At 47.8% G+C, this 15985-nt stretch overlaps 1 protein-coding gene across 1 annotated transcript in view; it reads left to right on the forward strand.

The window, feature by feature from the left end:
• Window positions 1–6236: 6236 nt before the first annotated feature.
• Window positions 6237–15985, forward strand: part of LOC144329093 (uncharacterized) — a 95408-nt gene continuing 85659 nt past the window's right edge. The window contains exon 1 of the mRNA XM_077935610.1: window positions 6237–6319. Within this exon, the coding sequence (XP_077791736.1) occupies window positions 6237–6319 (83 nt within the window). The remainder of the gene's footprint in view (window positions 6320–15985) is intronic.

Genomic DNA, 15985 nt, shown 5'->3' on the forward strand with positions numbered 1-15985 from the left:
TGCTCCCAGTACGTTTCTGAGCACAATTCAAAGTGTTGGTGTTGACCTTTAAAGCCCTAAATGGCCTCGGCCCAGTATACCTGAAGGAGCATCTCCACCTCCATCGTTCAGCCCGGACACTGAGGTCCAGCGCCGAGGGCCTTCTGGTGGTTCCCTCATTGCGAGAAGCAAAGCTACAGGGAACCAGGCAGAGGGCCTTCTCGGTGGTGGTGCCCGCCCTGTGGAACGCCCTCCCATCAGATGTCAAAGAGATAAACAACTACCTGACATTCATAAGACATCTGAAGGCAGACCTCTTCAGGGAAGTTTTTAATGTGTGATATTTTAATGTGTTTTTAATCTTTGTTGGAAGCCGCCCAGAGTGGCTGGGGAAACCCAGCCAGATGGGCAGGGTACAAATAATAAAATTGTTGTTGTTATTATTATTATTATTATTATTATTATTATTATTATTATTATTGCAAAATTGGGGTGCACTGTGGCAGAATCCTTCAGAGCAGAATACTCCTGTTCAGGGTGCCAGCCAGCCAGCCATGCCCTGTTCTAGGACACTCCATTCCACTCCCCTCTCTTTTGCTTTTCGTCCTCCAACAGATATGTAGCATTCTCTGACCGCTGACCACGCTCAGTCCCCACATGGCTCTTTAGCAATCCCACTGCGAACACAGACCGCTATGTCTTGCACCACAAGGTACAAGAAAGCACATTAGAAATCTGTTCAACCTCAGCACTCTCCATATAAGGCTTCCTCAAATCCGGCCCTCCAGATGTTTTTGGCCTACAACTCCCATGATCCCTAGCTAGCAGGACCAGTGGTCAGGGATGATGGGAATTGTAGTCTCAAAACATCTGGAGGGCTGAGTTTGAGGAAGCCAGCTCCATATGGTGATCATTTTACCTCATCCCTTTATATGAATAGAAACCCAGAGAAGCAAAGGGACTAGTAATGGTCTCCTCAGTACCAATAACCAGCTTCTCCAGCTGCTAACATGTGGCCTGGTCAGTCACCTGTGGCTACTTATGTTCACTGCTATTCCCATTTCACAGGTAGGAGGACTGAGGCCAAGAGATGGCGACTTGTCCAGTCCTGTCCCAACCGAGAGAGCCCATTGCTCCATGGTAGAGTAAGGTTACCAGGTTTTTTCCAATGAATCTGGGGACACTTATTGTTTGCTATGTACATGTGAATGCTGAGAAAGCTGTAAATCCAGGGACTGTCCCCGGGAAACGGGGACATCTGGTAACATCCTGGACATGCCAAAAGTACATGTTCAGTCCCTGGCATCTGTAAGTAGGGTTGGGAGAGACCCTTGTCTGAAACCATTGCCAGTCAGTGTAGATCAGAGTTTCTCAAACTTGGGTCTCCAGCTGTTTTTGGACTACAACTCCCATCATCCCTAGCTAGCAGGACCAGTGGTCAGGGATGGTGGGAATTGTAGTCCAAAAAACAGCAGGAGACCCAACTTTGGGAAACCCTGGTGTAGATCATGGAGTAGGTAACATTGTGCTCTCCAGATGTTGACCACAGCTCCTGTCAACCCCAGCCTACCCAGCTGATGGACAGGAATGATGGGAGTTGGAGTGCAACATCCTCTGGAACAGGCATCCCCAAACTCGGCCCTCCAGATGTTTTGGGACTACAATTTCCATCATCCCTGACCACTGGTCCTGCTAGCTTGGGATGATGGGAGTTGTAGTCTCAACTCCCGAGTTTGGGGATGCCTGCTCTGGAAGGCTTCCTATTGGCTACCCCAGGTGTAGGCAATATTGAGCTACAATGGATCAATGATCTGACTTGGTACAAGGCTCTGGTCAGACCTCACCTGGAGTACTGTGTCCAGTTCTGGGCACCACAGTTCAAGAAGGACACTGACAAACTGGAACGTGTCCAGAGGAGGGCAACCAAAATGGTCAAAGGCCTGGAAACGATGCCTTATGAGGAACGGCTAAGGGAGCTGGGCACGTTTAGCCTGGAGAAGATGAGGTTAAGGGGTGATATGATAGCCATGTTCAAATATATAAAAGGATGTCACATAGAGGAGGGAGAAAGGTTGTTTTCTGCTGCTCCAGAGAAGCGGACACGGAGCAATGGATCCAAACTACAAGAAAGAAGATTCCACCTAAACATTAGGAAGAACTTCCTGACAGTAAGAGCTGTTCGACAGTGGAATTTGCTGCCAAGGAGTGTGGTGGAGTCTCCTTCTTTGGAGGTCTTTAAGCAGAGGCTTGACAACCATATGTCAGGAGTGCTCTGATGGTGTTTCCTGCTTGGCAGGGGGTTGGACTCGATGGCCCTTGTGGTCTCTTCCAACTCTATGATTCTATGATTCTATGAAGGCAGATTTCCATGTCCGCATGACTACCCCACCTCCCTTAGCTGTGGATTCAACCCAATAAGAATCCAGAGCTTTGTCCAGATCTTCCTGGACGACCAGCTGTCTGGCCAGTGTTGCACAGCTCAGATGAAATGTACAGACAGAAGCAATGCAGACCCATGGCTGTGAATTGGGCCCATTGTCTTCCTAGCTGTGCCATATTGTGATAGGGCATTTAGGCCAGATGTCAAACAGCTACTGATTTAAGCTTTGCCAGTGGTACCACTCAGTATCAAGGCATTGGTGTCACCAGGCTGGAAGGCTCCTGGTAGCTGCCTCTGACACACCGGATACTGAGTAGCAGCCAAACTACATGTTACATACAAACACGCGAGGAGCAGAAAATGTTCTGCTGCTGCATTTTCCCACGGGGCATTTTATCATGTCTCAACCCCACCTCCGGCTGTTTCATGAAATTAATGCAGATTGTAATGCATGGATTACGTGGGCGGCGCTGTGGGTTAAACCACAGAGCCTAGGACTTGCCAATCAGAAGGTCGGTGGTTCAAATCCCCGCGATGCGGTCAGCTCCCATTGCTTGGTCCCTGCTCCTGCCAACCTAGCAGTTTGAAAACACGTCAAAGTGCAAGTAAATAAATAGGTACCGCTCTGGCGGGAAGGTAAACGGCGTTTTCGTGCACTGCTCTGGTTCGCCAGAAGCGGCTTAGTCATGCTGGCCACATGACCCAGAAGCTGTACGCCGGCTCCCTCGGCCAGTAAAGCGAGATGAGCGCCGCAACCCCAGAGTCGGCCACGACTGGACCTAATGGTCAGGGGTCCCTTTACCTTTACCTTTAATGCATGGATTAAAATGTTAAGACCAGTTAAAGTGGGCAGTGTCAAAGTTCTAATTGGCTTCCCCCAGTTTAGAGAAATGACAAGGAAGTTTTTTAAAATATGCATTGTGTTGAGAAAAGGGATAGAGAATAGTATTTCTACCTCTCTCTCTCTCTTTAAAAGAAATAATTTTATTAAAGATGTAAACAAAACATATTATCCAAAAACATGTCATCCTTAATATTTTCCCCATTTTCCTCCCTCCCCCCATCCTCCCACACAACCCCCCTCCCAACTTCCCTCAGTTCCAGTCTTTGGTTTCTCTGAGACTGCTGTTCTCTGCATGTTACAAAGTTGTATAGATCCTTAAATTGTTTAGCTGATTATTGTCAATATAAAATTTGTGAATGTTTATTCAAAACCTGCCAAGGAGTGCAGTTCACTTTGTTGCGTCTTCAAATACTTTGTAAAGGGTTCCCATTCATCTTCACAGTTATCCTTGTCCTGTAACTTATGTGTCAATTTTGCCAGTTCTGCATAGTCCATCAATTTTTCTTGCCATGATTCTTTAGTTGGAATTTCTTCAGTCTTCCATCCTTGTGCTATTAGGACTCTCGTGGCCGTTGTCGCATACATGAAGATTTTTTCCAGGTTTTTTTTGGCAGGTCTTTCCTTACAATCCCTAACAAAAATGCTTCAGGTTTTTTAACAAATGTTAAGTGGAACATTTTCTTCAATTCATTGTATATCATTTCCCAATTTTTTTTAATTACATTATTTTTTAATTACATTATTTCTCCCTCTCTCATAACCTTAGAACTCGGACATAAAGCCCTGGGATAGCTCAGCCAGTAGAGCACAGTACTATTAATCTCAGGGTCGTGGGTTTGAACCCCATGTTGGGCAAAAGATTCCTGCGTTGTAGGGGGTTGGGCTAGATGACCCTTTTGGTCCCTTTCAACTCTACCATTCTATGATTACTTGGGTGGAGAACTGCATTGCAAAATTCAGAGAAGTGTGATTTTTCCCGAAGAACGGGATTGTTTCGGTTCACACACTTTTTCAGAAAGTCTGAATTTATAATTTTATTATCTATATGCTGCCAATCTGACTCAGTTGCCCCAGCCGCTCTGGGCTGCTTCCAGCAAAATGTAAAAACACAATAAAACAGCAAACATAAAAAAACTTCCCAGTACAGGGCTGCCTTCAGATGTCTTCGGAAAGTTGTGTAGTTCATTATTTCCTTGACATCTGATGGGAGGCCGTTCCACAGGGCGGGCGCCACTACCGAGAAGGCCCTCTGCCTGGTTCCCTGTGACTTCACTTGCGTGGCGAGTTCCTGCCTCCCCTCTCGGAAATAAAGACACGAGACACAGGATTTTAGGTTAATGGGTCAAATTAGGCCACAACTTTATGGATTACAGGAATTGAGCGGTATTGGCTTAGGCATTGGTCTTCTCAGCTAACCGGCTTCAGCCCGCTTGCTTGAAGACCAGCAAGGGTTAACCACCAGTAGGGGGAGTCCTGCTGATGCACATCAACTAGGAGCTCCCCCAGGGTCACCGCTCGGGGGCGTGGCATAGGCCCATACCTCCATAGGCTTAGGACAAGGCCATGCCCCCCATAATCCTTTACTGGACTACCCTTTGACCTGGGGGAAGGTGATGGCGCTTCCTTCCCCCGGCTTTAATCTGCATAACAATACCCCTACCAATGCCTAACCGCCAATGCCAAGGAAGTTGTGATGATTTGCTACGAGGTAGGCGAAAACCAAAAGGCTGGTGCTGTTGGGATACTGCCAGGGAGACAAAGTCCATCATGGCCCCACGTCGCCTCCGGACGTCCATCGATCTCCCGTAGACACGCAGTATCAGCAATTAGCGACATGAGCTCCAGAAATAGCTTGCCACATTCCAGGGCTGATGCACGCTCTTATCAGCAGATAACGCACAGCGAAAGATGCACGCAGGAGAGCATTATTTAAGAGTTTATTCTGCGTTAGTCAGAACAGAGAGAAAAAACATGACCACCTGCTTCAGCGTTCAGGCACCGAGAGAGAGACGAAAGCAACAGAAAACATAAACATCCTGTGAACAGGAAATGTGCAGACTATGTGACTCACAAAGCCTGCTCCCTTTTAAGGTGGAATGGAAATATCCTAATAGGTGCCAATTTGCCAACTGGGAAAATTCCTACCAGGCCCCTCAACGGCGACCAACTGAAGTCCATAGCAATGTCAGGGCCTAACCTAAAGGGTGGGTGGGTGGGAAAACCTGCTTGGCTGTAGTGGGAAGGAGGGGGGTCCTGGGCTGTGCCGGCCCTAAATAGGGCAGGCCACACACCCCGGACCAGCCGATTGGCTGGCCGGGGGGAATGACGTGGCCGAGGATCCCCCCAGTATCGCGTGGGAAGGGGCGTGAATCCCGCAACCCCACCTCCTCTCTAGCTCGGAAGTGGCTTTCTCACAGTGAGGGAACTGCCAGAAGACCCTCAGAGCTGGACCTCAGCGTCTGGGCTGAACGATGAGGGTGGAGACACTTCTTCAATTTTGGGGTGGGTTGACCTTTAAATGTGTATCAAAGTTCTCCTTCATCCCCATTAGCCAGGAAGCTCCACTGGAAACAATAGGTTCAAATGCACAGGATTGCACTGATAGAAATCTCTGTCCAGGTTAGAAGGTGTGCTGGAAGGTGCGTACATGAGTCACATCACATAAATTTTACCGTTTGTTTTCTGCTGGTGGTAGCAATTTGCTGCTCTGCATACTTGCCCAGAACGATCGCCGGAGCCATCAGGAGAAAATAACAAACAAACCCTGTACGTTCTGCAAGACTTGAGGTTGGGCTGCGATCCAGGCATGGCTCACTTAACCGCCTGTCTGAGTTCCCCAGTAATCCTATGTTATTGAATGTCATCACCTCCCCAGTTAGAGCAGCGGGGCCCAAAGTAATAATGTTTGGAATTCAAACGTGGGATTAAGGCAGGAAGATGATCACAAGGGCATCAGCTACTCACCTATGCAGCAAAACAAACAGGGGGATGAATAAGGGCTGCCTGCAGGGTCAAAATATATGGGAAGGAGAGATGGGTGGAAGAAGGAGGAAGAAGACGAAGGAAAAATACTTTCAGGCTGACGTCTACCTGGCAGATTCCTCCATCTTTGAAAGGTGAAGGTAGAGGCCAAATCTGGAATGAAGTTTTTAAAAACAGAGTTGGGGGTGGGGAAGAGGAGAAAGAACACACGAAAACTTGTGGAGATCCAATACAGTGGTACCTCAGTTTAAGAACAGCCCTGTTTACGAACTACAGTGGTACCTCGGGTTACAGACGCTTCAGGTTACAGACTCCGCTAACCCAGAAATAGTACCCCGAGTTAAGAACTTTGCTGCAGGATGAGAACAGAAATCATGGGGCGGCGGCGGGAGGCCCCATTAGCTAAAGTGGTGCTTCAGGTTAAGAACAGTTTCAGGTTAAGAACGGACCTCCGGAACGAATTAAGTTCTTAACCCAAGGTACCACTGTATTCGGTTTACGAACGCCGCAAAACCAGAAGTAGTGTCCCAGTTTGCGAACTTTACCTCAGTCTAAGAACAGAATCCAAATGGTGGAAGGGCACTGACAGTGGGAGGCCTCATTAGGGAAAACACACCTCCATTTAAGAACGGTTTCAGGTTAAGAATGGACTTCTGGAACGGATTAAGTTCGTAAACCGAGGTACCACTGTAATGTTGAATGTTGGAAGATTCAGGACTGAGGAACGAAAGTATTTCTCCAAATAGGGCTTAGGTGAACTATGGAAGTTGCTTCCAAAGGAGGCAGTGATGGAATAAAGAAAAAAATGTACAAAAATGCATATATTAAGGAAATACGTGCACAAGAACTCCATTTGTCAGTGAAAATGGCACCACAATGCATTGTTAGAGAAAGTTGCTTGCAAAAAATTTGTGCACTGAGCAACGTACAAATGTGTAACTGGCGAAGCACGTTCACAAAAACCGCCTATATCAGGGCAATTTACATTGCAATGCAAAATGTTATGAGAAGTGCATGCTTTAGTGCTGACAATTTTATTTTTTCTGTGATGGCTTCAAGAAAATCACAAAGTGGTGCAAAAATGTGGCCAACTGAACTTAAGATCAGGAAAATGAGAAACTGAAACAAATGGATTCACCCTTCCCTGTGCTCGACTTGATTCGCTTGGGAAACTTTTGACCAGATTTGCTTTATTTCTGTTTCTATACCTTCAGAAATGGAATTGTGCAGAACGAGAAAGTAGAAACAAACAACTGAATCTGAATACTGAAGTGGAAAGTAAGTTCTATGCAGACAAGATCAATGGTAAACGCTTGGTTCAGGATGTGTTCTTTTATTACCTTTGTTTTTGTATGCAAGTTTGCCTCATATTAAAAGGGACGCGGGTGGCGCTGTGGGTTAAACCACAGAGCCTAGAACTTGCCGATCAGAAGGTCGGCGGTTCAAATCCCCGTGATGGGGTGAGCTCCCGTTGCTCGGTCGCTGCTCCTGCCCACCTAGCAGTTTGAAAGCACGTCAAAGTGCAAGTAGATAAATAGGTACCGCTCCGGTGGGAAGGTAAACGGCATTTCCGTGTGCTGCTCTGGTTTCGCCAGAAGTGGCTTAGTCATGCTGGCCACATGACCGGGAAGCTGTACGCCGGCTCCCTCAGCCTATAGAGCGAGATGAGCGCCGCAACCCCAGAGTCGTCTGCGACTGGACCTAATGGTCAGGGGTCCCTTTACCTTGCCTCATATTTGCCAAGTATATTTTCCCTGTTGTGATGCATTTGGTATCTTAGTACAGTATGTGCAATTTTGTACCCATTGCTTTGCTGTAGAACTTCACTGTAAAATTCAAAGAAGTGCAAGTTTCAAAAGATGGCTTTGCTGTGGTTCGTATATTGCTTTGGAAAATGAGAATGCAGTAGATTCATCTTTAAACATGAACGGAATCTAATTTCTGTCCTATCCCTACCTGGGGCACAAGCAGACATCTCTCCCCCCCCCAGCTAGGTGTTGATGGCTGAAATCAGGTGGAAAACTGAGCACACTCGACAAGGAGCAACAATACAGCTGTGTTTAAAATGTACACCTGACCTCTCTTATTGAACTAATCCAATCTGCCTGAGCAAGTGGCAATCTGGAGGGGTTATTGCTAACACATTCCAGGAAGCTGGGATTTGTGCTGTGTGCCTGAGACTTTCTGTTTCATGCCTAGTGAGCATATAGTATTTGTGTGTGATTTGCAGTGTAAACAAACAGAACCTCATTGCTAACAACAGTGCGGGCTATCGGGGTGTGTGTGTGTGTGTGTGTGTGTGAGTGAAAACGCCCCTCCAAGCACCCTGAGTAGATTCCCAAACCCTTTGGATAATTCGTCCGATGCAATGAAAAAGGCTCAAGCCAAGGGAAAGCTCATTTGTCTCCTAATTACTCTCAGCACCCTTAGCAAACTCCCAGCACTCTCAGAATTCTATGGGGGAAGCCATGACTATTTAAAGTGGTATCATTGTGCTTTAGGGACGCGGGTGGCGCTATGGGTTAAACCACAGAGCCTAGGACTTGCCGATCAGAAGGTCGGCGGTTCAAATCCCTACAACAGGGAGAGCTTCCGTTGCTCAGTCCCTGCTCCTGCCAACCTAGCAGTTTGAAAGCACGTCAAAGTGCAAGTAGATAAATAGGGAAGGTAAACGGCGGGAAGGTAAACGGTGTTTCCATGCGCTGCTCTGGTTCGCCAGAAGTGGCTTAGTCATGCTGGCCACATGATCCGGAAGCTGTACACCGGCTCCCTCGGCCAGTAAAGCGAGATGAGCGCCGCAACCCCAGAGTCAATCACAACTGGACCTAATGGTCAGGGGTCCCTTTACATTGTGCTTTAAATGTATGGGGTGAATGTTTAACATCGGCTGACGTTTCCCCTCCTTCTGCAATTGCTCACTTTACTATTTAGCTTGATGGAAAAATCCCCCAAGACTTGCCTGTGCTATTTTGTGATATTTTGGTTGGCGGTATACAGGCATTGCCAGAAGACATCTTTCTTATAGGTGCGGATGCGGCTAGGCTGCCTTTACATTCTACAAAAAAATTACCTCACTTACTTCTTGGCTTTCCTCTGAAGGCACTGTACACACACCGGTTCTTTGCAGCTTCATTGAAGAAGACACCTAGTCTCCTTGGCCTTTGGCTGCTGAATTCTTAGGGTGCTGAAATATACTCGCAGTCAAGCGTGGATTTCATGCCCTTTACTCAGCTCACAGTGGTGAGGAGGAATGGAAGTTCCCCCAGAATGTCTGCTTTATATACATTATTTACACAATGGGCCCCACGTGACTGGCTAATTCTGGGATTCTCCTGTAGGCCAATCAGGTTGCGGATTCACTTCCACCTAGAGCTGGATTGGGTGGCTCCTGTGGACCAATCAGACTGCTGCATTCTGGGCCCTATTGTTCTAGGACCAATCAGACTGCTGCATTTTGGATCCAATTCAACTCAGTACATAACAGGTGCATTTCCAGGTTTCCTGTGGGCATCTAGTTGGCCACTGTGAGAACAGGATGCAAGACTAGATGGGTCTTGGGTTAAGGTTACCAGATTTTTTTCAGTGAATCCGCGGACACTGTTCAACTTCAAAGGATTTTGTATGGGGACTGATTTGTAAGTCCGGGTCTGTCCCTGGGAAATGGGGACATCTGGTACCCTTACATTGGATCCTTGATCCAGCAGGGTGTTCTTGTGCTCTTATGAATTTGGTTCGCTTTTCGCTATACAGTGGTACCTCGGGTTAAGTACTTAATTCGTTCCGGAGGTCTGTACTTAACCTGAAACTGTTCTTAACCTGAAGCACCACTTTAGCTAATGGGGCCTCCCCCTGCTGCCGCACCGCCGGAGCACGACTTCTGTTCTCATCCTGAAGCAAAGTTCTTAACCTGAAGTACTATTTCTGGGTTAGCGGAGTCTGTAACCTGAAGCGTATGTAACCCGAGGTACCACTGTTTTCTGAATTGCCAAAGGAAGGCATTTATTTATTTTTTTGGTCTTCTCCATGGGCTACAAATCACCTTGCGTACAGTAATGCAGAAAGGTGGCTTGTAAATTGAAAACTAACGTGAAATGAAGATTGAGAAAAGAATTAAACACAACGACGACGAAGAAAGAAAAGAAAACCCAGTTAAAATTTTCTAGAATTTTTCCAGTGCAGTCTTCAGCACTGAGGTTTTCTGATAATACTAACAGCAAGCTAAATAAACAGACCCCGGTTTCAAACGCAGGTAGAGAGATGAGCATGGCTTGCCATTGTTCTAGAATAATCCATCTTTAAAGAGTTGTATCGTTGTATGTACAGTTCCTTTTTCATGTCTCGTTCAAGGTCAGTCCCAATGGAAAATTTCCTCACCACGCTGAAAAATTGCATTATTCCCCGTCACAAAGGGCCCGTTTCAACAACCAAACGTTTCAGAGATTGAAAAGCTGCCAAGGACGTTTGGGAAAACCAAAGCAAAAGCGTATTTTTGTTTTAATTTCATCTTTTCAGCAAGGAAAGACACAGCAGATCTGCCAACGAACGGAGACTCTTACAGTGTGAATGTGGGGAAGAAAAATTGACCTGGCCATCGAACAATAAGTGGTTTTTCTCTTTCTCCAAGCCAATGGGCATGTCCCAAAGCTACCCACCCAATTTTAGGAAGCCCCCCAACCTCCTCACCACAATTAATTCAATGGTTTTCCTCATTTCCTGCAGTTTAGCTGCAAAATGCCAGGGGGTTGCCAGGGCGACACCTCAAACCCTCGGCCTGGTTAGATCACTCTTTAATCCTGACAGCCAGCCAGAGGAATTTGGCTATTTGTTTTAAAGATAAAAGCCACAAGCTCCCCGACATTCTTCCCCAATTTCGCCCCCCATTAGCTGCGTCCTTCTGTCATAACAAAAGCATGTGAGGGTTGTGAGAGGGAGCAGGGAAGAATGTGAAGCTGAGAGCCGGGCACAGAGGGGCTCGAAACACACTTCTGAATGGGCAGCCGTTGAAGTGGGGAGGATGGGAAGGTCCTGTGTGAGTGCCTGGAGGCGGTTGGAGGATGGATGGTGGCTAACAGATTGAGGTTGAATCCTGACAAGACAGAAGTACTGTTTTTGGGGGACAGGGGGTGGGCGGGTGTGGAGGACTCCCTGATCCTGAATGGGGTAACTGTGCCCCTGAAGGACCAGGTGCGCAGCCTAGGAGTCATTTTGGACTCACAGCTGTCCATGGAGGCGCAGGTCAATTCTGTGTCCAGGGCAGCTGTCTACCAGCTCCATCTGGTATGCAGGCTGAGACCCTACCTGCCTGCGAACTGTCTCGCCAGAGTGGTGCATGCTCTAGTTATCTCCCGCTTGGACTACTGCAATGCGCTCTACGTGGGGCTACCTTTGAAGGTGACCTGGAAACTGCAATTAATCCAGAATGCAGCAGCTAGACTGGTGACTGGGAGTGACCGCCGGGACCACATAACACCGGTCCTGAGAGATCTGCATTGGCTCTCAGTACGTTTCCGAGCACAATTCAAAGTGTTGGTGCTGACCTTGAAAGCCCTAACCGGCTTCGGTCCTGTATACCTGAAGGAGCGTCTCCATCCCCATCGTTCAGCCCAGACACTGAGATCCAGCGCCGAGGGCCTTCTGGTGGTTCCCTCATTGCGAGAAGTGAGGTTACAGGGAACCAGAGAGAGGGCCTTCTCGGTAATGGCGCCCGCCCTGGGAACACCCTCCCTTCAGATGTGAAGGAAATAAGCAGCTATCCTATCTTTAAAAGACATCTGAAGGCAGCCCTGTTCAGGGAAGTTTTTAATATTTAATGCTGTACTGTTTTTAACATTTGATTGGGAGCCGCCCAGAGTGGCTGGGGAAACTCAGCCAGATGGGTGGGGTATAAATAATAAATTATTATTATTATTATTATTATTATTATTATTATTATTATTATTATTATTGAAGGCAGAAAATGTTTTGAGGAGATGTAGTCAATTCAACGTTCTGTAGATGCTGCTGGACTCCAACTCGTTTAGCTACTGGACTAAATGACTAAACAACAAGTTATTTCCAACACTACCTGCCATACATCTCAAGTAGTGAGGTAGACTGTGAGCAGGTGAGCCCCTCCTACTTTGCTGTCTCATCCTTGAACCAGATGTGGATTTGGACACTCTTACAAACCGAGGGACGCGGGTGGTGCTGTGGGTAAAACCTCAGCGCCTAGGACTTGCCGATCGCATGGTCGGCGGTTCGAATCCCCGCGGCGGGGTGCGCTCCCGTTGCTCGGTCCCAGCGCCTGCCAACCTAGCAGTTCGAAAGCACCCCCGGGTGCAAGTAGATAAATAGGGACCGCTTACTAGCGGGAAGGTAAACGGCGTTCCGTGTGCTGCGCTGGCTCGCCAGATGCAGCTTGTCACGCTGGCCACGTGACCCGGAAGTGTCTGCGGACAGCGCTGGCTCCCGGCCTCTTAAGTGAGATGGGCGCACAACCCTAGAGTCTGGCAAGACTGGCCCGTACGGGCAGGGGTACCTTTACCTTTACCTTTACAAACCGAGGAGTCCTTCAAACAGAGGACTGTTCTTGGAAATCAGACTAGCTTAGTGGATGGAGATTAAGGGACTGTGCCAAAGGTATTTTATGCAGGGTCCTTTTCCAGCTGCCTATCTGAAGCAGCCCTTCAACCACTGATGCACAGGATGCAGGAACATAATACGAATTTCCTTGCAGCCACAGGGGCTTGAGCACAGTGTATTGTAAGGAGGTGGTTTCCCCACCTCTGCACACAGTAGACAAATGCTGGAACGGTTCCAATGTCATCCCTGATTTCCTGCAGTTTCCCCCGATTGTTACCTTTGAAAAGTAGCATTGAGAGAATGCACCCCACGCCCAATTCCACCCAACGGAGCATGCTCAGCCTGCCTTTCTCCAGATATTTTCTCTGCCAAAACCTTTTCTGTTCCTGCTCCCTGACCCAATAGGCATTGATGCACATCTAGGCAGATCCCAGATGCTCTGATTATTGCAGTATCAGCAGAAACGGTTCTGTATCTCTGCATGAAGCCCACTTTGAACCTGACTCTCTAGCGAGTCGGCAGAATAACGGCGGCAGCTTCTTGAGCCTCCTGGGCCATTCCTACTCTTAGGGGCTCCCGTCTGTGCATCTCAGGAGTGCACAGTGGCCATCGGTGAGAACTGTGGGATGTGAAACACAAGAGCAGTCAAGTACAACATTCCTAGAGTGAACATGTTTACACATGGGGAGGAATGTTTGTCCAGCCAGGAGGTAAACTTCCTGTTTCCTTCTGGGCTGGGCCAGACTTGCTCTGCATGTGACTAGAAGTGGGCGTGGCTTCACCTGCGCAGGTAACGACAAAAGCACAGGGCAGGGCTTTCACCCTTCTCTCTTTGACTACATGCATTGAAGAAGCAACATCTGCTTAGCCAAAGATGCTCTCTTGGCCTCCAGGAAGTGGAAGAGGAAGAGGAAGAGGATGAGGAAGTGGGACTGTCTCGTTATGAGATAGTTTCCAGGTGTATGTTACTTTTCTAAGCTAAGTCTGCCTTCTGGGATCCGATTGTGAACAGAATGTGAGTAAACTCTTTTTATACTTTTATAGAAGACTGCGTCGTGTCTTATCTTTTATGAGGGAATAAGGGGAAAATACCAGAACAGTTATTACAGAGGCTTTAGCGAGCCTGACCAAACACATCCGCTGTGAGTTTAAAAAGGGGAATGTTACTCTGCTAAACTGTGAACTTGTTTGCACAAGTTGTAAGGCTATAATCAAACAATATATCCTCTCCTGCATCCCTGAACATTCCCACAAGAACTTCAGAAGAACCCTGCTAGACCCAGCAGGGAGCCATCATCCTAGTCCAGCATCCTGTTCTCCCAGTGGCCAACCACATGAGCAGCTCGCAAGCAGGACCTGAGTGCAACAACACTGTCCCCACATGTGATTCTGAGCAACCAATCTCAAGAGGCATACTGCCTCTGACCGTGGAGGGAGAACCTTGCTGTTGGAGTTAGTTGCCATCGGTAGCTGTTACACACCACCCCAATCTTCAAGCAGTGAGAGGTGCCAAGAGTTCCAGCTCTTACTCAGGGTTCTGTTTCCTTGGAAGAAAGGTCAACAGAGACTGTGATGTCTTTAGAATATGTGGTTTTATTTACACACACACACACACACACACACACACACACACACACACACACACATATGTAGGTAAAGGTAAAGGACCCCTGGACTGTTAAGTCCTGTCAAAGGCGAGTATAGGGTTGTAGAGCTCATCTCGTTTTCAGGCCGAGGGAGCTGGCATTTGTCCACAGACAGCTTTCCGGGTCATGTGGCCAGCATGACTAAACCGCTTCTGGCGCAACAGAACGGAAACCAGAGCACACGGAAACACCGTTTACCTTCCCGCCGCAGCTGTACCTATTTATCTACTTGCACTGGTGTGCTTTCGAACTGCTAGGTTGGCAGGAGCTGGGACAGAGCAACGGGAGCTCACCTCATTGTGCGGATTTGAACGGCCAACCTTCTGATTGGCAAGCCCAAGAGTCCCAGTGGTTTAGACCACAGCGCCACCCGCATCCCATATTATGCCTATATATATATATATATATATATATATATATATAATATGGGAGATCTCACAGCATTAACACCTCAACAGATCTTGCTTCTCCATTAGTCACAGCTTTGGATCCAGCACAGACCCCAAAAAGGCGGAAGCTTAATTGAAAGCATTAGGGTGGGTTGGACTGGTGGCGAAAGCGAAAGAGGGAGAGGTGGGGACTTTTGCAATGTGAAATTTCGGCAGCATTTGTCTCTCTTTGTTTCCGCGCATTGACCCGGACAGAGAAAAAGGCAGAAGAATCCCAAGAATGTCCAAGAGCCTGCTCCCAGCCAGCTCTGCCTCTCATCCACCCCCCGCCCTGAAAGTCCCTTCATCCGCTCATGTCTCTGAGCTCACAGTGGCTGCGGAGGAAAAGGAATCCATGACAGCGGGCTGCTGTGGGTGGGGGTGGCCTTTGGAGAGTTGCGTTTTCGCTGTCAAGATCGCCAAGATGGTGTCAGGAGAAGGTAAGGAGAGCCTGAGTGCTGGACCCATTCAGTTCTCACAGTGACCAACAGACACCCATGGTGAGCACACAAGTAGGACCTGAGCACAACAGCCCTTCTTCCTATGTGTGATTCCCACTAACCGGTGTCATACCCTCCAATATTTCTCTGATGAAAATAGCGACAGCATATTCCATAATAATAATAATAATAGTAATAATAATAATAATATTTAGACCCTGCTCCTCTGACTGGGTTGCCCCAGCCTCCCTCATATATAAAAACATAATAAAACATTCAACAACTTAAAACTTCCCTCTACAGGGCTGCCTTCAGATGTCTTCTAAAGGTTGTGTACAGTGGACGCTCGGGTTGTGAACGTGATCCGTTTGCAACCCGCAGCGTTCGCAACCAGCAGCTGCATGTCTGTGCATGTGTGGGTTGTGATTCAGTGCTTCTGCACATGCGCAAAGAGCGATTTAGCGCTTCCATGCATGCGCGACCGCCAAAACCCGGAAGTAACCTGTTCCGGTACTTCCGGGTTTCGGTGGTCCGTAACCCAGAAAAACGCAACCTGAAGCGTCTGCAACCCGAGGTATGGCTGTAGTTACTTATCTCCTTGGCTTGCATAACTCCATAGCTTCCAACATTTCTCCGATGAAAACAGGGACGTCCTAAGGAAAAGCGGGACATTCCAGGATCAAATCAGAAACTGAGACGGCTTCTGTAAATCCGGGACTGTCCCT

This window comes from Podarcis muralis, chromosome 10 (assembly GCF_964188315.1).
Source record: "Podarcis muralis chromosome 10, rPodMur119.hap1.1, whole genome shotgun sequence".
NCBI lineage: Eukaryota > Metazoa > Chordata > Lepidosauria > Squamata > Lacertidae > Podarcis > Podarcis muralis.